At 43.2% G+C, this 24921-nt stretch overlaps 1 protein-coding gene across 2 annotated transcripts in view; it reads right to left on the minus strand.

Annotated features, from left to right (window-relative positions):
- FAT2 (FAT atypical cadherin 2) overlaps window positions 1-24921 on the minus strand; it is a 119362-nt gene that overhangs the window by 23106 nt on the left and 71335 nt on the right. For both annotated transcript variants that reach the window (XM_082211730.1, XM_082211729.1), the window contains exons 9-20: window positions 24420-24630; window positions 18553-22608; window positions 17625-17821; window positions 15891-16044; window positions 14823-15056; window positions 12490-12879; window positions 11894-12108; window positions 10466-10603; window positions 9599-9742; window positions 8068-8265; window positions 6390-7200; window positions 4981-5126 (exon numbers count right to left, since the gene is read on the minus strand). In XM_082211730.1, the coding sequence (XP_082067856.1) occupies window positions 4981-5126; window positions 6390-7200; window positions 8068-8265; window positions 9599-9742; window positions 10466-10603; window positions 11894-12108; window positions 12490-12879; window positions 14823-15056; window positions 15891-16044; window positions 17625-17821; window positions 18553-22608; window positions 24420-24630 (6894 nt within the window). The remainder of the gene's footprint in view (window positions 1-4980; window positions 5127-6389; window positions 7201-8067; window positions 8266-9598; window positions 9743-10465; window positions 10604-11893; window positions 12109-12489; window positions 12880-14822; window positions 15057-15890; window positions 16045-17624; window positions 17822-18552; window positions 22609-24419; window positions 24631-24921) is intronic.

Raw genomic sequence — 24921 nt, forward strand, 5'->3', positions numbered from 1 at the left:
TAACATTTAGCAGGCTAATTGGTCTAAAATTGGCCGGGTCTGTGCGCAGCCCTTTCTTGTGAATTAACACAATCAGTGCAGAGTTCCAGCTTGGAGGAAATTGTGCTGTTTTGTTTATATAAGTAAAAAGAGCTGCTAGAGGTGGACACCACCAATCCTTATTGGCTTTAATAACATCTATGGAAATGAGATCGTCTCCGGGTGCCTTGCCCACCTCAAACTGGCCTATAAGTGTTTCCACTTCAGAGCAGGTAACAGGATCCCACTCTGGCAAGGGGGCCAAATCTAACCTTCCTCCGCTGGGTGCGTGAGCTGCATATAAATCGGAGAAGAATCTTTCCCAGGTGTCAGCTGAAATTTGGGGTTCTATCCTTGACAACGGTCTACCCAGGTATTTGGAAATTTGGTGCCAAAAGGAGGAGGGATTTCTATTTTCTGCAGCTTTTAGAAGGTTCTTCCAATCATTTCTTTCTGCCGCAAGCTTCTTTTCCTTTAATAGTGCTTTATACCTTCTCTTGAGGTTCATAAGGTGACTGCTAGGTGCGGGGTCATTTGATGCCCTATATGCCAAGAATTCGTTATATAGGTTGTTCTTGAAGTGCCTACATTCCTCGTCAAACCACTTTTTATGAGAGAAATGGTTACTATTCATTGCCGGGGTCTTAGCCAACGAGGGTTTTAGCAGTTCTACTAAATTATCATATATTGGCAGTGGCTCAACTGCCTGGATAAGGGAGTCCCTTGTCTCTTGCAATTGGTCAGACCAAAGGAGTTCATTAATCCGTTGAGCCATATTGTCGGTCCATTTTAAGGCAGTGGGCCTCATCTGAAGCTGGTTATTTGTAATAGGCACACAGGAATAGGTAGCCAATTCTCCATCCAGGATCAGAGAAAGTTCTAATGGAAAATGGTCACTTTCCAGCCTCGTTACTACCCTAAAGTTGGAAATTTTGGGAATTAGGTCTACTGATGTCCAAATAAAGTCTATGGTAGAGGCTCGGGAGCCTGACCAGAAAGTAAATTCGGCAGGGTAATCAGAACTGAGAGCTCCGTTTAAAAGGTGAAAATTAAGAGCCATCAAAGTTTGTCTACATTTAAAACCTGCATATGTAGCAACACTGTCTTTAAAATTCCTGGGTAAAAGGTCTGAGGTTAAAATGGGTAGTGAGGGATATTTCTTATATTTAGCAAATAATGATTTATCAGAGTGAGACAATCGGCCATTGAAATCTCCTGCAACTAGGAAGGTGGCTTCAGGATATTTCTCTAGGAGAGTTTCAAGAGTCTGTTGAATTTCCCTCCATCTTTGGTCCACCAGGTTTTTCTTATAGATTGGGTGCAAATAAACATTAATCACCACGAACACTTCCTCCGCTGTTTGTAGCTTTACACCCAGCATGGATGACGACTGGATGTCGATTTGTTCCACCTGCAGGTTTAAGGCCAAAGAAACTAGGGTAGCCAACCCACCTTGTGGTCTGCCAGGTGATAGTAAATTCTGTTGTGCATTCAGGTAGAAGCCCTTATACCCTGATAGGGAGAAGCCCTCACAAGCCCAGGTCTCTTGCAGCAAAAGAATACGACTGCCTTTTATGTAGGCGACAAAGGATGGATCCATCAGCTTAGGTTTAATGCCAGCTACATTCCAGGATAAGAAAGTAAGTGATCTCCTGGTCACCCCTTCGAGTCATGCTGGGCCTTGCGGAACCAGCACGGCAGAATCCGCCTGGGAATGCATGCGGCGAGGGGGGACAATAGGCTGGAAGAAGGAAGTAATTGTAGCTTGCTTACCAGGCAATTTCCGAGCGCCACTTACCGCAGCAGCAGCCATGGATTGAGGCTTAATTATTGGTAGCTGCAGGGATGGATTCTGGTGCACGGGAGTATCACTTAACGACAGGTCCATAGACTCTACATTTAAAGTATGCTCTAAGAATGAGGGGGGTGGGCCTTTTGGATCTGCGGATGCTGTAGGGAACATGCAGTGTAAGGCAGGTGGAAGGCATCCTTTTCGGTTTGCCTCCAAAAGAGCATCCAGTCTTGCCACAGCTTCCGAGTTTGACCAGAGGGTTGTCGAATCTTCCACTGTATCCTGCCTGGGCTTGACATCCCGAGGCCGTGTACAGCCAGGTTGCAGATCAAAGGTCGTTAAAGCAGGTACCACTTGGGCTTGTGTAGACTGATCTACAATTGGTGAGGAATTCATCTTATTTACATGAGCATGATCTTCTGAGTTACGGAGACAGAGTAGCAACTCGTCCAATCTGTCCATTATCTCTGTTCGCTCCCGTTTTGGCAATTGGGGGAAGGATAGAAGTAACTCACGCTCCGTAGAATTCTCCAGATGTATAGCCTTTGTCAGTGGAGGCAGGGGAGCGTCAATCCAGCTGATTAGATCTGCAGCCAGGCTCCCCATTTGTAGAATTCCCTCCCCAGGGAGGCTCGCCTGGTGCCTTCGTACTTATCTTTAGGCACCAGGTGGAAACATTTTTCTTCTCCCAGGCCTTTGGCTAATTAAACAATCTACACAGCCTTTTAAACTGAGGAAGGGTATTGTTTTGTTTGTTGTTATATTGTGTATTTTTGTGTTTTTCTACTGTAAACAATCCTGTGATCCTCCTAAAGCCACCAAGATACACCAAAACCACTAAAATACATAAAATAAATGTTATCTGTCAAATCTGAACCATTACTAATAAAAACACAAGCTATGGATAACATAAAAACAAAGATAAGAAGTTAATTAAAATTGTGGTGAAACAACTAAACGGAGACCTCAGCTTGGAGGCTGTGCCTGTGATAGCCAGCGCTAGGAAAACCTGTGGAACTGGATTTCCAAAAGTGCTAAGCATCTCTCTAATTCCACCAATTTCAGTATGAAAAGCCAGAGCTAGATCAGGATCGAGAAATTGGGGGGATTCTGTCCGACAATAAGTGACACTGTCTTCCAGCAAAGTGTTTCAGCCAGAAAGATAAAACTATTAGGAGATGTGCGAGAAAAACAGCAACAAGACGTGCGAGATGTTTTTATCTCAGACTCATTGTGTAAACAGGCTAGATCATTAAAAGCTAATGAATTATGTGTAGCAATTATTATAAACTGTCATCAGACTACCTGAATAGCTATAATTAGCTGAGCGCTTTGCCTATTCATCTTTATCCAATGGCTCTTGAGTGTTAGAAATGTAGGAGGCAATTCTGTGACTGCCTTCTCCCCTTATGAATCATCAAAGGATATTCAATATTTCTAACCACATGCCCGTTAAGCATGTTCTTTTGCATTGAATGCTGCGTAGGAGACCAGACAGCCATTTTGTTGAGCAGTCATTCTTTTTTTCCCCCCTGCATGAAGATTAGTCAATGCTGGCTATTTAACAAGCATTCACTGCAATCTGTTTGCTGATGTTGCATCAAGGCAAGCATTCCTCACACCTCCCAGGAGTCTGATATTTTTGGGGAATAGGTTTGTTGTACAACCTCTGCAGATCCACCATAATTGGGTGATCTGAATGTGCAAATTTTGTCTTGAAGATTAGCAGCTAGTCTCAACCTAATTCAGTTTAAGCAATTTTATGAGTGTTGTTTAAGAAAGTGGGTGGTGAAGGTAAAAAGCCCCCACAGACTGCATGGATAATGCCTGTCCTTCACCCCCACAGTGGGGTTAACAGTAGGTTCAGGCTGAACGGGAACACATGGGGTGGGAAGGGGTGAAGTTCCCATTCCCTCAGCACTGCTCTGTTGATTAAATTAGGTGCCCGATATGTAGACAATCTCCCATGGCTGCTTTAAAGGGGGGAAAGGGTCATAGCTCAGTGGTAGGCCATCTTCTTGCATGCTAGTTCAATCCTCAGCATCTCCAGGTAGGGCTGGGAATATCTTCTGCCTGAAGCATGTTTCCTCCATGTGGAGATCTGTGGCCAATCAGTGTAGACAATACTGAGGTAGATGGACCAATGATCTCACTCAGCGTAAGGTAGCTTTCTATGTTCCTATGTTAACAGGGTGAGTAGATGACAGTCTCCTGCACCACATCAGTTTTGACCCCAAATGTGAGAAGCTTATTCATTCATCCAGATCAACTACATGGCCCATGACACTATATTTCAGCACATCTCCACTTGAAAGACACAGATATGTATTGAGATAATTATGGCAGCCCACTGGAATTGATGACTGCTGTTTCCTGTGTGGCCAGGATGAGAGGAACTGAACCATGAACTCAAATCATGGTGAAATGGAAGCCCTGAGGCTTCCCAAGTTCATAAGTTCATTGAATTGGCAGGTTACCCTGATACTGAAAGCTCTGCATTGATTGCCAGTTCATTACCAAGTTAAGACTGGTATAATCTGTATAAAGCCTGATGTCCCAAAGTTATTACATATTTGTTTAGCTTCTACACGAACTAAGGCCTTTAGTACAGTGGCACCAGGATTCTGGTACACTGTTCCTGCTGAAACCAGAGGGGCACCTACAATTTCAGTTATTTCATTGCCTGCTGAAAACAGGCAGTTGTAATTGGAGAATTAATTTGTTTCAGTGTTGATCGTTTGTTCTGTATGTTATGATTTTATAATTCTATTATGTTTTAATGATTTTATCGTACACCACAATGATATTACTTTTATAAGTTCAGATACACTTCTTTAAATAAAGATGGAAACTTACTGACTTCTCAAGAAGCCACAATGGTTGGTTTTTGGCCTCCCCCTCCTTTTGTTGTTGTTGCAAAGTGCACTTCTACATATAGAATCAAAGAGTTGGAAGGGACCCTGAGAATCATCCAGTCCAATGCCCCGCAATGCAGGAATATGCAGGTGTCCCTTGCAAGGATCAAAGCTGTAAACTTGGTGTTATTAGCACCACACTATAACCAACTGAGCTATATATGTAGGTGCTCTACATTTGAGATGGGGAAGGACATTGTGCCTGCTTCCTTGGGTTGCAGGGTAGTGGAGGATGTAAGGATCCACAATGCCTACCTGCAGAACAGCACTATTGGTTCCATTGGTAGTGAGCAGGACGGCATGGAGCTGATGGGTTTTCAAGTGGAACTGCATTTGCCAATCCCTTTTACCTTGGTGGTGGTACCATATGTAGCTGTGTCCACTGAACTTCAAAGCTGTACCTGGAAACGAAAGTTTAAAAAAGGCTGTTTTCAGAAACAGGACATCATACAGTACTCTTCCAGTTCTATGCATTCTTTATCCTGAAAATGATCTATAGTGATACTTAATAATAATACTTCACGTTTATTTACTTTTGAGTGTGATTTGGACATGCATGACCAGATCCATGCAATAAAGGAAGCCAATATTGCTACCCCCAGTATTGCAGGTGGGAGGACTGAGAGAGTGTAGCTTGCCTAAGTCTACCTAGTAAGTCCTGGCAGAGGTGAGATTTGAACTAGGGACACCCTGATTCAGAGCTCAGTTTCTTTAGCTGCAAGGCTACGCCAGCTCTGCTTCCCCAAGGCACAACATCACAGGGGTTTGAATGAACATCCCTTGCAATCCACATCACAAAAGTGCATCAGACAGGGAGTGAAGCCGTCAAAATTCACATTTCCTACTGGATGACAGTCTCGAAAATTAATTTCCGGATGCCTTCATCTGCCCCAGCTGCCATAAAACACCTCTCTCCCATATTGATCTCTACAGCCACAGCCACTCTCAAACAGTTGGACTTTATCCCTGGTGGCGCAGTCTTCCGTTGCATCTTGAGACAGACAGATGCCATCAAAAGCCTATTGCAAGCACTGTGAAAACCATGAACACTGTGAAAACCACACCTAGTTGAAGCAATACTAGGTGTAGCAGCATGTCAGGTATCTGAGAGAGAGCGGGGAAAGGCTGAATTCCATGGCTCACCAGTCCACTGCTGCTGGAGCAACAGTGCAAAGAAATGGGTGTATAGGATAGAAACTGGGGAGAACAAGGCAGGCAGGTAGGTTTCACAGGGATTTCACAGGAGGGCAGGGGGAAGGATTGGACCCTGTTGTGCTTCTAGTGACTACATAGGAAGCTGACTTCTTTGGAGTCTGGCGGTTGGTTGATCTAGCTCAGCTGACGGGCAGCAGATGTCCAGGGTTTTGTATGGGAGGGATTTCCAACCCTATCTAGGGATGCCAGGGATTGAATCTGGGACCATCTGCATGCAAGGCGAAGGCTCTACCACTGAGCTACAGGTTAGTTTGGGGGTGGAGTAGCTATTTTCTGAGTTTTTGGAAAGACATTATTTTTGGTCTGAGCGACAGAGATGCAAGAAGGATGTGTGTGTGTGTATGTGTGAAGAAACAAAACATGCAGGGCATTCTACAATGTTCAAAAAGGACACCAACAGAAAACCCTAAAATACTTCAAGGAGGTGATTTATCAGAAGACTTTCTCACCATTGCAAGAACACATTTGTTCCAAACTGTGCCGAGGAGTGAGAACGCTGAGTCGGGCGGTACTGTAAGTGAACACCATGCCCGGGTCAAGCTGCATTGTCTCCCTGCAAGCACGCTGAGTGGTGCAGCCCCCCTCCTGGCATGGGACATGAGTCACCTTCTTCATCTTCAGCCCTACTCGCTGGTCCATCTCTTCAGCTGACTCAGAAATCCGGCTAGCAAGGAAGCTGGGCTGAAAGAGCGGATGATGAGGCTCCCCAATGGCCAGCAGAAGGTCCACTCCACTGGTAGCACCTGAAGGCTGCAAGCTAGCCATGTGTATGTTCTGCCGCCTGGTTTCGAAGAGGCTTCCCAGAAACCTTTGCAGGTTGCGCCAGTGATCGCCTATAAACTCCTCAGGGGTGAGGTGGCGGAAGTGCAGCACCACCGCCTTATCCACAGCTTCCTGGCTGAAGGACCACACGTGGATGTGGACGCTGGTTGTGGCTGCAAAGGTCCCATCACTGACAGTGACATTCAGGGCATAGTGACCGTGCGGGAGACTTTCATCTGCAATTATCTTCCCATCTGTAGCCCCCACGGAGAAGTGTCTCTTTTCCGGCCCTTCCGACTCCAGAGTGTACAGCAGAGTGTCGTGAGGGTCTCGATCCGTGGCATGAATTTTGCCAAGAACTCCACCGCGGAATGCTCTTTCATTAGTACTGATGAAAATCTCTAGAGAGAGGGCTGAAGGTGGATATCTGCTTTGCTGCGTCACCCGGATGTTTACAAATGCAGATGAAGAGAGAGGAGGGATACCACTGTCTGTGACCTGTTGAGGGAAATTCAGCAGATGTTTACAACTTTGCACTAACACTTATGCTCAGCGTGTTGCTAGCATGCCTCCGTCTCCTACTCAAGTCTCCTCCTCAAGGTAAGAAATGATGTAATATACATTTAACGACTCACACTTGCATAATGAAAGGGTTAATCTGAGTTCAGGATGCCAGTGGGAGTGGAGTTTAGCAGGCTCCCAGTAGCCTTTTGTTTCCTCTCTCTTTGAGCTTCCTGGAAGAAGGAGTCATGCAGCCATGGCTCCCTGCAAGTGAACTGAATCTCCCTAAATGGAGATTTTATAACCAGCATCTTTGCTAACCCAACGAAGGAAGGAAGGAAACCAAGTGCTTTTATTTTTAAGTTGTTTGGAACCATTTCCCCATCTTTATTTTACTGCTGGCAGATGGAGACATTTGAAATTCTGTGGGCAAAATATTCACTTACTTGCAAAGCTGAGTGTCTGTGATTTATTCAAGGCTAAGTATTTTGTGAGGAATGTTTGTTTAAAGGTGTGCGTTGCCAAAGGGTCTTTCTGTGTGGGTTACCAATGCTGTTGTAGCAGTGGCACTGGGGAAGAGGCTATTTTACCCAACCAAAAGTGTGCTTTTGCAATCAAAATACTCACTTCCACGCTGCTGCTTGCTCTGTAAGGTATTTGTATCTTTCTCTCAACAGCACAAACAGCAGGCTACCTAATAGGTGCACTTTTGATATGAGAAATGGTCCCTTAGCCAGCATTGCTGCTCTAAAGAAACTGGCAGCTCTCCAGCCCTGTGGTTCCATTTCATTTATAAAAAATTGCTGGGAGAGCCACTCAGAATCTTCCCATGTAATGTGTGATTTGAGCCTAAGATGGATCTACCTGGACTTGCAGAAGGTATTGTTCTTTTGTTCTTCTGTTCAGGATGGATGATGTCAGCAACACTCCATCCTGATTGATCTGGAATGCCTTTCCATCATTCCCTTCAGTGATCTGGAAAGAATATGGAGGACCGTTCTCTGGGGAGTCTCTGTCACTCATGATGAACTCCAGGACACTACTGCCAACTGGAGAGTTCTCCTGAAATGTTCAGAGAAAAAAGTTAGAGAAAGACCAGTTGTCTAGCTAGTTACAGAATGGCCAAGTTGGCTTACATGTTCAAGGTTCATTTGCAGCTACAGCTTTGGTCAAAGGCCATCACAAAAAGAGAAACAAAAAGTGCTAGGGTTAAGCATGTGCAGAGCATGTGAGCTTAATAAAATGTCCCACTTTGTATACCTCTTTAAATGTTAAGAGATATTTTGGTAATTATGCTATAAAGAATCTTCTGACCAAATGTGGATACTGCAACACAGTTAATATCTTCATAGAATCATAGAGTTGGAAGAGACCACAAGGGCCATCGAGTCCAACCCCCTGCCAAGCAGGAAACACCATCAGAGCACTCCTGACATATGGTTGTCAAGCCTCTGCTTAAAGACCTCCAAAGTAGGAGACTCCACCACACTCCTTGACAGCAAATTCCACTGTCGAACAGCTCTTACTGTCAGGAAGTTCTTCCTAATGTTTAGGTGGAATCTTCTTTCTTGTAGTTTGGATCCATTGCTCCGTGTCCGCTTCTCTGGAGCAGCAGAAAACAACCTTTCTCCCTCCTCTATGTGACATCCTTTTATATATTTGAACATGGCTATCATATCACCCCTTAACCTCCTCTTCTGCAGGCTAAACATGCCCAGCTCCCTTAGCCGTTCCTCATAAGGCATCGTTTCCAGGCCTTTGACCATTTTGGTTGCCCTCCTCTGGACACGTTCCAGTTTGTCAGTGTCCCTCTTGAATTGTGGTGCCCAGAACTGGACACAGTACTCCAGGTGTGGTCTGACCAGAGCAGAATACAGTGGCACTATTACTTCCCTTGATCTAGATGCTATACTCCTATTGATGCAGCCCAGAATTGCATTGGCTTTTTTAGCTGCCGCGTCACACTGTTGGCTCATGTCAAGTTTGTGGTCAACCAAGACTCCTAGATCCTTTTCACATGTACTGCTCTCAAGCCAGGTGTCACCCATCTTGTATTTGTGCCTCTCATTTTTTTTGCCCAAGTGCAATACCTTACATTTCTCCCTGTTAAAATTCATCTTGTTTGTTTTTGCCCAGTTCTCTAATCTGTCAAGGTCGTTTTGAAGTGTGATCCTGTCCTCTGGGGTGTTAAATCCAGTTAAACTCAAGGGCTATGTAGAAAACTGTGAAAGAATGAAATATTCCTGGAATTTCACCAGATTGGTTTTATTATTACTGTAAATCTTGAGTTGCCTCTTAGCCTATAGGAAACCCTGTGATTAACATGGCAACTCTTAGGATTATCTTTGAAAAAGACTAATCGGGTAAGGCTGATGATTTGGAATCGATACTTTACCTGAACAGTCACACTGTAATTGAGCTGAAAGAACCTGGGTGGGTTATCATTGACATCAGACACCCGAATGAGTACAGTGGTGTCATTGAAAAAAGGCACCTGTCCATTGTCAGTCGCTCGGACTTTGAGAGAATAGCTGGATATCTAGAAAATATAACGCATGCACCAAGGAGCTTGGTTATTCCAATACACATTAAATAATGATTAAGTAAAGTATCATTTATGGCCTAATATTATAAGTGCCTTCTACTTTACTAAGACTTTCAGGGTTGATGAATTCTAAGTCCATGTCAGTCATTCAGTAGTAAATTTGGATATGCAGTAAATTAAAATATAAACAAGGAACCGCAGAAAGAGGGGAAGGGGAATCAAGAATAATTGTGATTTATTTTAATTTTTGTTCTGTATATTGCAAAAGCCTATAAATAAAATTTAAAAAATAAAAATAAATTAAGATAACTACATTACCCTTATTTTATAAACAGAGATCACAACTCACAGACGGTGAAGCAAGGGTGGAGGATGTAGATGAGATTAGGCTTATACACCAAGTCAAGAAACCACAAATATGGGTATTCTAACCACTGAATGCTCCTGTCTGCCCATTTAAACAGCAGCTCTTACTGCACATTCAAAGTAGCCTTCATATCGATTTCTATGCCCAGTGAATGTTAAGCTACCCTTTCTTATTGACTATCACATTTTATTAGTATTAAGAACATGTTCGGCAGGTGGACACCATTAACTTCCATTGTCATTTTTGGAAAAGTCCCTCTTTTGTCTTGCGGATGTGTTGCCAGTAGTTTAATTATTCAGTATTAAACCCTAACACATCTTAGCCTCACTCCCACTGAATCTGTCACTCACTTCTTCTCTGTCCAGGTGCTTGGCAATATGGATTTGTCCACCTTTGGGATCAATGATGAAATGGCCCAGTGGATTCCCTACCACAATTGAGTATGTGATCTGGTTGTTCATCAACCCATCCTTGTCATCTGCTAGAACCTGTAGAGAGAGAAAGAGCTGAGTTATTACCACCAGCAACCTTTAGCAGGAAAGAAGCATTATCTCTTGGACAACTTGTGAAGGTTTCACTAAAATAAGCAGAATGGGTGGGTTGGGTTGGCCTGATTTGGGGGGGGGGGAGCATGGATCAAAGCCATGGGGCAGATTTTGTGTGTGTAGCCCTAGGAAATGATAGTCCTGTTTGGAGGTGTTGCTATTTCCTCTGTGTAATGCCAAAGCCCATATCAGCCTATTTAAAAGGTGCCAAAGATTGGGCTGATCACTAATATAAACTCAGTGGCCTGATTCTCACACAACCCTAAACTATGCCTTGGCTTTAGCTTTATGTGTGAACCCTGCTCACTGGCGTAACTATGGTAACTATGGTTTGTTTATGGCCAGAAAAACCTCATTCTGAAACCATGGTTTGGTGTTGGTCTGTAAACCCTGGTTTGTTTTAACTATGGCTTGGTGCTATGCATGAGCCCAACATTCTTCCTTAACCATGGTTTCTTTGGCCACCCAGAGACATGACAAGCTGCAAAGTCACAAGGCAAGAGCAGCTGGAAAACAACCAACTTTGGAGAAGCAAGCTATGGCTTGTTTGATAGTCTGTGGAACCACTCATGGTTTGTTAAAGATGTTAGATGCAAACCAGGCCAGTAATGGCTGCTTTTAAATGTTTTCTCTTTATGTACCATGTACCAATATGTACCAATATTGTGCCTGGTCTGATGATGATGAATGGAGTGTTGAAATTGCAGAGTCCTTTGCACAACGGAATGATGAACAGTACGTGCCACATGCTTAAAGTTGCTTTATTTTCAGTTCAGAGTTGAGAAATTACAAACATGCATCTTGCCTCTGCGGGAGCAGAGAAGCAACCATCCTTCTTCTCGGAATAACAAACACCGAGAGAGACAGTGAAAAACAGGAAACCAGTGTACGTCACATCCAGCTTCCCATTCCCGTGGGAAAACCCAACAGTACTCTGACTGTGGAATGTAAACATTGTCTTGTGACAAGCACTTCGCTGCACAGTGAAGAGAGCTGAAACTAACATGGAGATGGCTCTCAGCTAATATGCCTAACAGCGTCTTTTCACACTGTCTTTTCTCACTTCTCCCATTTACTGCATCCATTATTACACCAGGACAACGGCTCATCTTCTAGTAATAATCCTGTGCACTGCCTAGTGTGTTTTCCTCCACAGAGGCCATTAGAACACAAAACTATAGTGGCAGAGGCTGTGGCCAAAATGCAGTAGTGAAGTCCCATGCTATTTCTTACCATGATCACCATTTCACCAACAGCTGCATCTTCACGGATGTCGGCAATGTACGGGTCTTGGCTGAACATTGGCACGTGGTCATTTATGTCTGTGACGTTGATCACAACCATGGTGATGTCACTGAGAGAAGCAGAGCCCTTTCTTATACCCTCGATAGACAAGTAATATTCATGGCTAACTTCGAAATCCAGGCTTCCATTAACATATAAGATGCCTGCGTATAGATAGGGACAAGAAATGTTTTGAACACAGGACAACCAACACACTAGCTATACAAACTAAAGGGATGGGTGGCTATCTCACAAGAAAATATAACTATTTCAGATAAAGCAACATTTCCATTCAAAAGTGACCAAAATTTACTGCTGTATTTTTGAGTGAGAACAAAACAACCACTACTTTTTCCTTTCCCCCACCCTATAAAACCATTGCTCTCATTGTTGATAGATTTGTCGTCGGATCTGTATGGAAAGGGACCAGGGGAATTCACTGAGGAGTGCAAGAGAAGCACCTGGGATAGACAGGAGAAGCCAATTTGCTGAAGAACAAAAGTATCATTGGCTTATCTTGCCTGCTGAGTAAATAGCCCACTTACCTGTGCTGGAATGGAGCCTGAATTTCCCATGATCATTTCCATTCATAATTTCATACTTGATCTCGGTGCCCTGAGCGCTATCCCTTGTTAATGAAGACAGATTCAGAATCTCTGTGCCAACAGCCACGTCTTCCTGTACCACAACCACGTATTCCGTATCCAGGAACACCGGCAGATATTCCTTCAGATCCACTACTGAGACGGTGACAGTAGCAAAGGAGGAGAGGGAGCGTGGAAAACCCCTGTCTGTGGCACACACGGTGAGCTCCAGCGCGGTCACCTGTGATTCTTTTAGAGGCTTCTCCAGCCGGATCACACCAGTTGCCTCCTCAATTGAAAAGTGGCCATTAGCTGACTCAGGAAGAGCATAGACAACTTCTGCATTAAGACCTGGGGGGAAGGGTGGACCCACAAGAGACAGAAATATTACAGGAAAGACCATTTCATTTCCATCATTATTTAATACATGGGAAACAAGCATATCTAGCATCTCATTTCTTGCCTTAATAATCAGAGATCCAGGCTTTAACCTGGAGTAGGTGGCAGTGCTTCCTGAAAATAGCATAAATTATAGGTTTAAGTGGACGCTATAGATTGCGTTTTGTTATTATTTGATGAAGAGTGGAAGGTTACTGTGTTTAATTTTGCAAGTGCTTGCAGGTTAGGCGTATTGTCATGGCACAAAACGGGGCAAATCAGATTCTAAGATTCATGTTTCTTTGCAAGAAACAGTTATGATCCAAAAGAAGTGGAATCCTTCCACATGATATCATTTTTTAATAACTTTGGATCACCTGGGGGGTTAAATCCTCCATAATAAATGAGAAAAATGATCTGCAGCAAACTACTCTATAGGCAGCATGGGTGTTTCTGCTGAATAAATATCAGGTTTTTCCATCTGTTTAGATTAAAAAATATATATATAAAACCATGCCGCAGATTTATAAGCTGATTGGAAACAGCAAATAACTGGTTTTGCAATGGCGTGAATAGGGAGAGCTTCTTCATCTCTGGTAGGAAAGTTTAAAAGTCAGAAAATTTTGGAAAATAGTAATTAACTTCAAAGAGACATACTTGAAATATATTATAATCCAAGAGGCTGAAGGCTTCAGGTATCTAGTTTCTGTTCAGTTTCAATTGCTCTAGTTCTGACTAGGATTAATTATGTTAGGCTATATAGAAATGAATGACTATACAAAATCTGTGAAACAATACCATTGGCATTATAAAGTTACCAGATTGATAGGGTTGCCATATTTCAAAAAGTAATATGCTGAACTTTTATTAGAAACTCACTGGGTTTCCCCTGATACTGTATTTTGCTGATGTCCCAAAAACCAGGACATGTCAGGAATTTTCCTGACATATGACAAGTCTACCAGATTGATGAAAGAGAGCTGTCTCCAACAGCCAATGGTCTGTAGTAACTAGATACATAGGCTATTTCACATCATTTACCTATGATACGACACAGCTACTCTAGATCTGGGAATTGTTTAATATATTACAATCACATTCGATACACTTTTATATATTACTGTCATGCATGATACAATTTGGATCATACATTTTGTATTAGCATACAAATTTTTGCTCTTCATTAGAAGAAGAAGAAGAAGAAGAAGAGTTTGGATTTGATATCCCGCCTTTCACTCCCCTTCAGGAGTCTCAAAGCGGCTAACATTCTCCTTTCCCTTCCTCCCCCACAACAAACACTTTGTGAGGTGAGTGGGGCTGAGAGACTTCACAGAAGTGTGACTGACCCAAGGTCACCCAGCAGCTGCATGTGGAGGAGCGGAGACGCGAACCCGGTTACCCAGATTACGTGACTACCGCTCTTAACCACTACACCACACTGGCTCTCCAGTGAAATGTGAAAAGAGTCGTCCCAAAATGACACACACACCCAAAGATTTTCCACTGCAGAAAGAATTTCCCATTATCTATCTAGGCATAGCTAAACCTGAAACTCAAATTTCAGTAGCATTTGATTTCCACATCATATTTGCACAAATCTGTCAATGGTCCATCAAATAGGTGCTTGCCTATGAGATGTCTTCCTAAATATCCTGAAATCTCAAATATCTCTCTCTCTCTCTCTCTCTCTCTCTCTCTCTCTCTCTTTTTAATCATTAAATTGCTTTGGGATGCTTCATGGGAAGTGGTTCATTAACAAAATAAATAAACACATACATAAATATCTTACAAAATTACAGAAAACACTCAAGATACTGAAAATTAAGTTACTCATGAATGATATATTTTCTTCATTTGCCAAAAACATTGATCTGTTTGTACTATAAACTTGCAATAAACACCACATTTTGTCTCACCTTCATCAGGGTCCCTTGCGGAGACAACTGCCACGGGAGTCTTTACTGTGGTGTTATCAAAGACAGCTACTGCACAATGACTGGGAAAGAACCTGGGAGCATTGTCGTTTGTATCCTCTAGGTCCACAGTTATGCCCACCTGGCAAAAACGTCCTCCTCCATCTGTTGCCTTGGCAACAAGCTGGTACTTGGACTTCAGCTCCCGGTCAAGTAATGAAGAAGTGGTCAGCTCCCCTGGCGTGGGAATGATCAGAATGAATAAAGACATAAATACGGGGCAGGTTCCATGGCATCCTGGGCTTTTAAATTGATAAAACATGCATGCTTACCTAAACATTAAAAAAAAATGGCTCCAGGCTTTGGAACTCATACTTAATAGCCGATAGCCTTCTCTGCTCTGCAGAGTATGCTGTTCTCTCTTGGACTGGTGCAGAGAATTATGGACAGCATGTAACAGTCTCTTTATAAATAGACCTTACTAGATATTATACTACTGAAAGATCACCTTCTTCAAGAGCTCATACCATGTGGGAATATTCTGAAAATAGTATAAATCCAGGCCAGGGATGTCAGAAGGCAACAATTTCCATTCTGATGTGTATTCTTCACAATCAGCGCTGTTTCTATTCTGCTGCAATTCGGTTTTCAACAAATACTACATTATTTATCCCACTGTCTGCTCATTAACAAGAGCAGCACAATTATTTATATAACATCAACTGCCCTTATGTAACTTAAATTCATTGTGGTATAAAGACAACATTAAAAAGTAATTAATTAGGCATGGTTTGTGGGCTTAAAGGCGTTCCAACAAAATTGTGAATGATTACCAATTGTATTTTCTTGACAGGCTATGCCCACGTGTGGTGGATATCCCTGCATTCAAAATGCTGCTCCACAACACATGCTGACTGGGGCTGATGGGAGTTGGAGTCTAAAACATCAGAAGGGAGCCATGTTGGGGAAGGCTAGCACACAGGGACAATATTCTGATCTCTAATGTATGTGCAAAGAGTGGGAATGAGAGTCAGGGATACCCTGGAGGGTTGAGGAAGATGCCCGTCTTACCTGTATGGGGGTCTAATCTGAACTCATCAGCACCAGATCCATGGAGACTATAGGTAATTTGGCTATTGCTACCAACATCAACATCTGTGGCTGACACTTTCAAAATAGAAAACCCTTGAGGCGCATCTTCTGAAACTCTCTCTTCGTACGGTGTCTGGAATGAAAAGAAAGGATGTTTTCAAGTGAAAAGACTGACTTCATTCCAACTGAAATGCCTTGCTAAAGTGGTCCACTCCATTAACAGATGCCGGGATTCAGAATAGTGATGGAATGGTCATTTCTTGCATTAGCTGAACCTATCTAGTTCAACCCCGATGCCTAAAGTCAAGGCTATGCACCCACAGGCATATGTATTGACCTGGTTGACTTTGCTATAGCAAATGGTGAAGCTAAGGAAATGCGGACCTAGAGAGAAGAAGACCACTGGAATCCTAATGAAAGATGCTTCAAGCTTTCTAAAAGAATGAGCTACATATATAGGCTATAAATACAAACAGCCATAGATCAGCCTCTGCCATCCTTACCACATTGTGTGTCCTAGGCAGAGTAAGAAAAGGGAAACAGTTACAAAATTCCAAGGAGCATAGCTGCTCAGGAGTACCTAGCCTCCCAGTTCTGGTGTCACTGCGAGAGGGCAGTGCAGCAGGGAGATATGCGCTGTGCAGATGCAGTGCAAGGAGCACTGGATTGCTACTGTTTGTGTACCCATGCAGGGCCACCCTCTCTCAGTGTCACCCTTCCCTCTCTTCCTCCTGGTAAGTGGTACTGGCACAGCTGCTGAAAGGCCAGGTACAGTGGTATGTCGGGTAAAGAATTTAATTCATTCTGGAGGTCCGTTCTTAACCTGAAACGGTTAGCTAATAGGGCTTCCTGCTGCTGCTGCTGCGCCGCCGCACAATTTCTGTTCTCATCCTGAAGCAAAGTTCTTAACCCAAGGTACTATTTCTGGGTTAGCGGAGTCTGTAACCTGAAGCGTCTGTAACCTGAGGTACCACTGTATATGATGGAACACCTCCCCGCAGACCACTCACTCCTGCAACTGTTCGTTAAATAAGGCCAGTGAATCCTCATCATCTAATACTCATAAAGACCTAAATCAGGCACCCCCAAACTCGGCCCTCCAGATGTTATGGGACTACAATTCCCATCATCCCTGACCACTGGTCCTGTTAGCTAGGGATGATGGGAATTGTAGTCCCAAAACATCTGGAGGGCTGAGTTTGGGGATGCCTGACCTAAATCATATCTAATCACTTTCAACCTAGTTTTTTTCTGGGGCAAGTTTTCTATGAGAGTGCAATTCCATGCATTTATGATTCCTTACCCTGTGCAGCTACCATTTTGATATCCAGAACCATCAAAAATATAGTTTGTACAGGCCATAGTTTGTACAGAGTGCAATTCTGCTCTGTTTTGCTATTCTCCATCTTCTCCACCTTGAACTATTTTATATTGCCTCCTCCTTCTCCCCTAGTCAGGTACGAGGCAACAGAATCACAACACATGTCACAGTACTTCTAAACAAGAGGAATGGGATGACTCAACACTGCCAACATGTAATTGCTCAAGGGATTGTCCCACCTTACAAGGTGGCTTCTCCAGGTCAGCTTTGGTTCCAAATTGGCACACAGCTAGTGGTGTGGGGTTCTCTCTCTCTCTCTCTCTCTCTCTCTCTCTCTCTGTGTGTGTGTGTGTGGACGAGGAGATCACAACTTTATAGACATACACAATCACCTGCTTGCATTCAGGGCTGTTATCATTGACATCAAGGACTGAAATCTCCACTTCTGTTGCTGCTTGAAACTTTCCATCAGATACCATGACTTTGAGCAGATATTTTTCTCTTTCTTCCCTGTCCAGAAGCTTCTTGGAAAAAACCTTCCATTCTCCATCAACCTCAGCAACGCTGAACTGTCCCAAGATATCTCCTTCTGATAAGGCAGAGAAGGCATCATAATTGAAGACAATACAAAGTAAAACAAAAAACAAAAAAAACCTAAGAGTTTAAGGGGAAGAGGTAAACAAAGGAGACAAGCACCCTGACATTGCCATCCTATGCATCACACTCAAAAGTAAGCCCCATTATGTTGAATGGGACTTACTCATTCTTACTTACTTACTTAAGTATAGGATTGTATCCTGTGTCTCTTAAGTCTCAATTCTCTGTGTGAGATGTTTGCCCTAGTTATAATGAACACACTGCCCCACTGACTGCATCTATGTACTTGACTCTGAGCAGAATCAAAACTGCTATATTAAGACTATATGGGCAAGATTCAGCTAATGAGCTCGACTACCAGAAGCCCACTTCTGCGATGGGGCTTTCCAGTCACCACCTCCCACGCCCCAGAACAGCATGAGGAGGAGAAAGGGGAGCATAATGTGGTTTAGGAAGGAGCCAGGGGTTGCTTTTGAGTTCTCTGATTTCAAAGGGTTGTCCTTCCAGGCAATGTCGGCATGTAGTTTTCATGCCTGCACCCCACAGTACCACCTGATTTGAAACATGTTGCATGACGCGGTCCTTGGTTAATAAAGGCTATCATCTGATATTATCAACTGCAAGACTAATTGTAGGATAAGGTGCTTCTCAAAGTCAAGCAAACCTGCCAGAAAACAAGTTGTATTCTATTTTATCAAAATGTTAGGAGAGATAGGTTCTTACCAGTGATGTAACATGTGACTTGTCTGTTCTGTTCTGAAATATCATTGTCTACAGTTCTAAGTGTGGTGATCATTTGCCCAGGCTCAGCGTTCTCAACCACGGACCCTTTGTAGATTTCAGAGGTGAACTGTGGAGCATTGTCATTTTCATCAGTTATGGTGACCACCACAAGGGCTTTAGAAGAAAGCTGGTGTTTCCTACCATGGTCTGACGCCACAACAAAAAACTGGTAGGTTTCTTGAACCTCACAATCTAACTCTTTAAGAGTCATGATCCAACCACTTTCACTGTCAATGGTGAAGAGCTCTCTGATGTTGCTTGGTTCTGATCCTAAGCTATAACTCACTTGCCCATCGCTTCCAGTATCTTGATCATTGGCAGTGACCTGAATCACAGTAGTTCCTGGTGGCATGTTCTCCATTACAAAGGCCCTGTAAGGATCAGCCTCAAAAATAGGCTTGTTGTCATTGACATCTTTTACATGGATGTTGATGGACACCAAAGAGACCAAGTCAGTATCCTGGTGTGAGCAGTGAGCCAAAACATCAATCTGGTACCATTTCATCGTCTCATGATCCATTGCCTTCTCAATAGTCAAGGCGCCTGTTCGTTTATCCAAAGCAAATATCCCCTCTTTATTGCTTTCGGCAGTGGTACCTTTCACCAAACTATAGATGACAGGGTCCTCTGCCACAGCACTAACTGATCCTATTTCGGATCCCTCTGGGAGGTCTTCAGATGCTGAGAAGGTGTATAGTGGCTCAGAAAACCTTGGCAAGGACACCTCCTTTGGAACAACTTGAAGATTCACTGGAACAACAGAATTCCAATTGGGAGGTCCTGCATCTTCAGCTTTGACTTTGAAGTTCACTGTCCTGTTTTCTAGCTTGCGGAGACTCTCTTTGACTTGAACAACTCCAGTTGCAGTGTTAATCTCAATCACATCCTCTGCAATAACCTCCTCCACTGAATCAACAGAGTAGGTGACATCAGCATTCACTCCTTCATCAGCGTCATAAGCTAGTACTTGAATGACTGGTGACCCTCTGCTCACATTGGACTGGATAGACAAGATGTATTCAGAAGCTTTGAACTGTGGCGGGTTGTCATTTTCATCTGTGAGTATGATTTTGACAGTACAGAATGCCACCTTTCCTCCCCCGTCCTTGGCCATGATTTTAATTGCAACAACTCTCTCTGTGGAATTTTCTCTGTCCAACTTCTGCAGAGTTTCAATGCGTCCCTTGTCATCTATTGCAAATTTCTCTTGGCCAAGCTTGTTTATGATGGTGTAATCTACGGTGCCATACAGGCCATCATCTGGGTCAGTGGCTAGCAATTCAATCACTTTGGTTCCAACCTTGGCATTTTCAGCCAATACGGCTTCATATACATCCTGCTGAAATGACGGACTGTATTTATTTACATTTGTGGTATTGATGTATACTGGCACTGTGGTTTTAAACACGCCATCTGATGCAGAGACTCTGAGGTTGTAAAAAGACTCCAGGTCCCTTTTGCAACGATTCAGTGTGGAAATGATTCCAGAAGTGCTGTCAATGGTGAAATGCCTTTTCTCATTCCCTGAAAGGATTAGATATTCCAATCTATGGGTGTCCCCGCTATCAGGGTCAAAAGCCTGGACTTTTATCACAACATGGCCACAGGGGACCATTTCGCTCACATTGGCTTCATAGTGAAGCTGACTGAACTTGGGTGGGTTGTCATTGATGTCTAACACACTGATCACCACAAGGGCTTCAGTGCTGAGAGGAGGCATTCCATGGTCTGTGGCTCTCACTCTAATGCGAAATTCATGGTTGGCTTCATAATCTAGAACCTGAGTTGTTGTTATTTCCCCTGTGCTGGCATCAACATTAAATAACTTTGACGCGTCTGAACGGTCTTCCAAAATCTGATATGAAACCACCTTATTTCTCCCTGAATCTCTGTCAGTAGCAAGGAGCTGTATGACAGGGGTCTGAGCTGGCAGGCCTTCGGTGACTGACGCAGTATAAACCACCTGAGAGAATTCAGGAGGATTGTCGTTGATGTCCTCAACCTCTACTTCTACCATTGCTTCTGAAAAGGCACCCATTGCTGTGTCTGTAGCTCTGACTGTAAAGGCGTGTTTTGTGTCAGATTCATAGTCTAGTTGGCTGGCGACCATAAGCACACCGGTCTTGAAGTCAATGTTGAAATGTTTAAGAGCTCCTTCTTCCACAATGTTGTATATTAAACGCAAGCCTTCGGGGCTCCGAGCCTGGATGTGGAGAATAGATGTGTAGAGTGGAATGTTTTCAGGCACTTTCACAGTATAGAAGAGGCTTTGGAAGAGAGGGTTGGATTTGTCCCTCACCATGATCAGAACCTCTTCTTCAGCATACAAGGGAGGTTCACCGGCATCTCTGGCAATCACTTTTAGTATGTATTTATTCAAAGTTTGAAAATCAAGGGGTTTCTTGAGTGAGATGTCCCCTAAGTAAGGGTCAATCCGGAAATACTTGTAATCTTCTGCAAAGGAATAAAAAATGACTCCATTATTCCCCAGATCCCAGTCAGTGGCAGAAACCTGAAAGATGACATCACCTGGCTCAGTGCCATCCTGCATAGCTATATAATATGGCACATTTTCAAAATGGGGTGCATTGTCATTAATGTCGTCCACATAGATTTTGAGCATTGCTTGAGACACCCTTGGCGGATTTCTAATGTCCTTTACTTCCACTGCAATATCATAAGTGTCTTGAGTTTCGCGATCAAATTCTACACCCTTGGTCTGTAGCACTCCTGAAGACTGGATCACCCTGAACTTCTCTGTGCCATTCATGATGGAGTAGAAGAGGGGTTCATTCAGTTGATTCCCAACGACACCAAGAGCAACCAGAGTTTGGATATCTGTGGTGTTTTCCTTCACTGTTGCTGTATATAAATCTTGATCAAATTTTAAGGTGCTGTCGTGTGGTTCAATAAAATGAATCCTAACCATAGCACTAGCTGTATATAAACCATCTCCAGCTCTAACTGTGAGTTCATGATAGCGTTCTAAGGTGGTAGCATTCAGCACAGAGATGAGGCCAGTTGTCGGATGAATGTAGAAAACGTGATCAGGATTCCCTTCTACTATACTGTAGGCTATCTCTGAGTCCGCATCTTCTGCATGTACGGTATAAAGCTCCATCCCGTGATGGACAGGAAGCCCTACAGAAAGTTCATAAATATCTTTTGTAAACACAGGAGGACAGTCATTAACATCCTTGATATAAATGGTGACCTCAGTGGGTTTGGAAGCAAATAAATTGGGTTTCCCACTGTCACGCACATGGACATTGAAGTGATGAACTGGGACACGCTCGTAATCAATTTCTGCGCAAGTAGTAAGAGTGCCCATGCTTGGATCAATTTTGAAAAAATCCAGTGCCTCTGGCTGCAAAATTTCATAGACCAACAAGGCATTAGAATCTCGGTCAGCATCTGACGCATGAATCACAAGCGGCGCATTGTTTTCATCCATAATCATACTTCCCAATGGAACGTTCTCATTGATCCGGCCAACAAAGGAAGGCTTAGAAAAGATAGGCACATTGTCATTCTCATCTATTACATAAACAAACACCAGAACATCCATAAATGCTCCGGCCATATTGGTGCCACGGATTTTCAGCTGATAAGATGAAGCCTGCTCAAAATCTAGATTCCTTTGTGTTGAAATAAGGCCAGATTGATAGTTGATGGAAAATAAGCCATCTTTATCTCCTTCTTTTACTTCATAGGTAACAGACGAAAGGCTCGTGGCTGAAACAAGGATGACAGGAGAGCCAATAACAGCAGATTCACTGATCTCTATAACGTACTCCTCCTCTGAAAACTGTGGAGGTGTGCCATCAGAGGGCTTCATAAAAATGTTCACAGTAGCAGAGTCCTTCAGTTGTGGAAACCCTTGATCTTCTGCCTTTACAGTGAGAACAAATCTCTCTTGCTTGGTCTGATCCAGTTTCTGAGACACTGTAATAATTCCAGACAACTTGTCTATAGCAAAGAAGTCTCCATTGTTCCCTGAAAAAAGAAAGAAAGGCTCACATGAAGAACGAAAAACCACCTTTAAATTGCTGTTGTGTTTATTGGTTTTTGTCACCCATCTGATCACCCACCTAACATGTACCCATTTCATTTATTAGGAGATAATTGCTCTTAAAAACACTTGTTGATGGGACCCGCCCCCCAATTATTTTCCCCTGAAACTTGTGCTGTTAAGACAGTACCATATATATATGTATATATATAAAACAGCATTTCTAACAGTTAAAATGAAAGGCTTAATAGTCAGTTCTGATCTACTTTATTTGGAAGTAAGCCATTGCTTTTTCAGTGGCGTTTATTTCTGGAAAAGGACTGTAGCTTTAGGGACAAATAGCCTTACTCAACAGAGCATAATGGGAAACAATGCCTTCCCTGGCAGGCTACACTTTGTTTAAAGAGATTTAGAAATGTGAAACGGTATTAGCCGCACATCCATTCAAAAAGTTAAACAGACTTTCATGCTACACTTAGGAGCTGCTGGCTTGGAGATGTAAGGCTGTGAAAAGTGATAGGGAACAAGGTGTGTTTGTGTTGCACTGCAGACCAGAGACCTGAACTCAAAGAAGAAAAATGCTCATAGAAAAAAAATCGCAACTCAGATTCGTTCAACACGTTGGCTAAAATGGTGGCCCATTTTTATTTTTAGATGCCACTTCTGTCTAGAATGAGCAGAGTGATACTGACCTGCTGAACATTTTATGATGTGTCCACATGGTGGGGGCGACAGGAGAATGAATGAATGAATGAATGAATGAATAACTATAGTGCTTTGCTGGCTGGCATAGCTGAGCAAACAAGTGCTAAGAAAAATTTCCAAATCATACAAGCCTCATAAGATTGGTAAGCAGCAATTATTTATGTGCCTTATGATCTCAAGTGATTAAATTATGGCTATAGCAGCTTTTGGAGTATATTTGATATAACATCTATTGTATTAATGGAATTGATTATTTAAAGTAGCATAGCCTTATGGTTTTAAAATGTTTATACATGGTATATTGAACCCATATGAATTATTGTTTTGTGTGTTTGGCTTTGCAGCACTATGTATAAAGGATGAAGGATATATATACTGATGAAGGATATATTTGGAAATGGGTGCTTTATGCTAGCTACTCTGCCTTTTTCTTGCTCATTAGCATTTGGTGCTGAATACACTATTATTCATATAAACTGAAATTTCAAATCAGCCTTTTTGAGCATGTTTTTGTCTTTTTTTGCTTTACCAGGCAGAGAGCCAAGGAGCAAGCAAGCAGTGGAACCTACTACTGTAGGTTCTTACAACCCCTGTAGTTTAGGCCTGAATGAGAGGCAGGTAAACAATCAGGTTGTAATGGTGATGAGAAGGAGCAGGTCTTGTTGGTGGGCTTCCACTTGTGGTGTGTGCCCTTGGCAGATGAACAACCATCTGACTCTTGACTTGATGCTGGTTCTGCCTACTAATACAATGGGAATGTGGTCAATGAATTTGGAGACTGTGGTTAGACATGGGGTACCCAGAGGCACTGTCTTCAGCACACAAGATGGAAAGTGAAAGGACAGGGGCTGAGAAAGGACACGAGTCCTGCAGAACCAGGTCCATCTAGTCTAGCATCTTGTTCTCACAGAGGTCAACCAGCACATTCATATGCCAATCCACTCCAGTTCATGCAATTTTCTTGCTCCTATTAGTCTTGCATTTATAGCACACTGGGGAAAACCATATTTAGATAGCACATGCCATTACACTCAGTATTCAGGGAAACACTTGCATTCATAGGCAGCTATAAATTGCTTGAGTCCCTTACCTGCCTCAAGGCAGTAGTGGATTTCAGCATTCACTCCTCGGTCTTGATCCAGGGCTCGGACTTGCACAACCTCTGTGCCTATTGGGGCTGCATCCAGAACTTCCGCCTTGTAATGGAGGCTGGAGAACTGGGGAGGGTGGCTGTTGCAGTCCTCTACGTGGATGACAATTCTGGCAAAGTCTCGCTTGACCGGGACTTCCTGGTCTCGCACCTAAGTGGCAGAACAGGTGGACGTGTGAAGGTCAGTCTTAGAGAAAAGAAGGCATTCATTGCAATGTGACACTTCCCAGCTGCAGAATGCCAAATGGACCTGGGGGAAAGGGACAGTATGGACTTTGCATTGCAACCACTCTCATTCATTTGGATGAACCCATGAGCCACATCTCAATCTCCTGATTCCAACAGCAACAGAAAAAGACTCCTACCCTGCAAGTGCATCAACTCCCAGTTCACTGCTGTTCTGCTCTATGTGCACCTACATGGTGGAAGGCAGGGGCACCAC

This window comes from Podarcis vaucheri, assembly GCF_965113315.1.
Source record: "Podarcis vaucheri genome assembly, chromosome: 2".
Classification (NCBI taxonomy): domain Eukaryota; kingdom Metazoa; phylum Chordata; class Lepidosauria; order Squamata; family Lacertidae; genus Podarcis; species Podarcis vaucheri.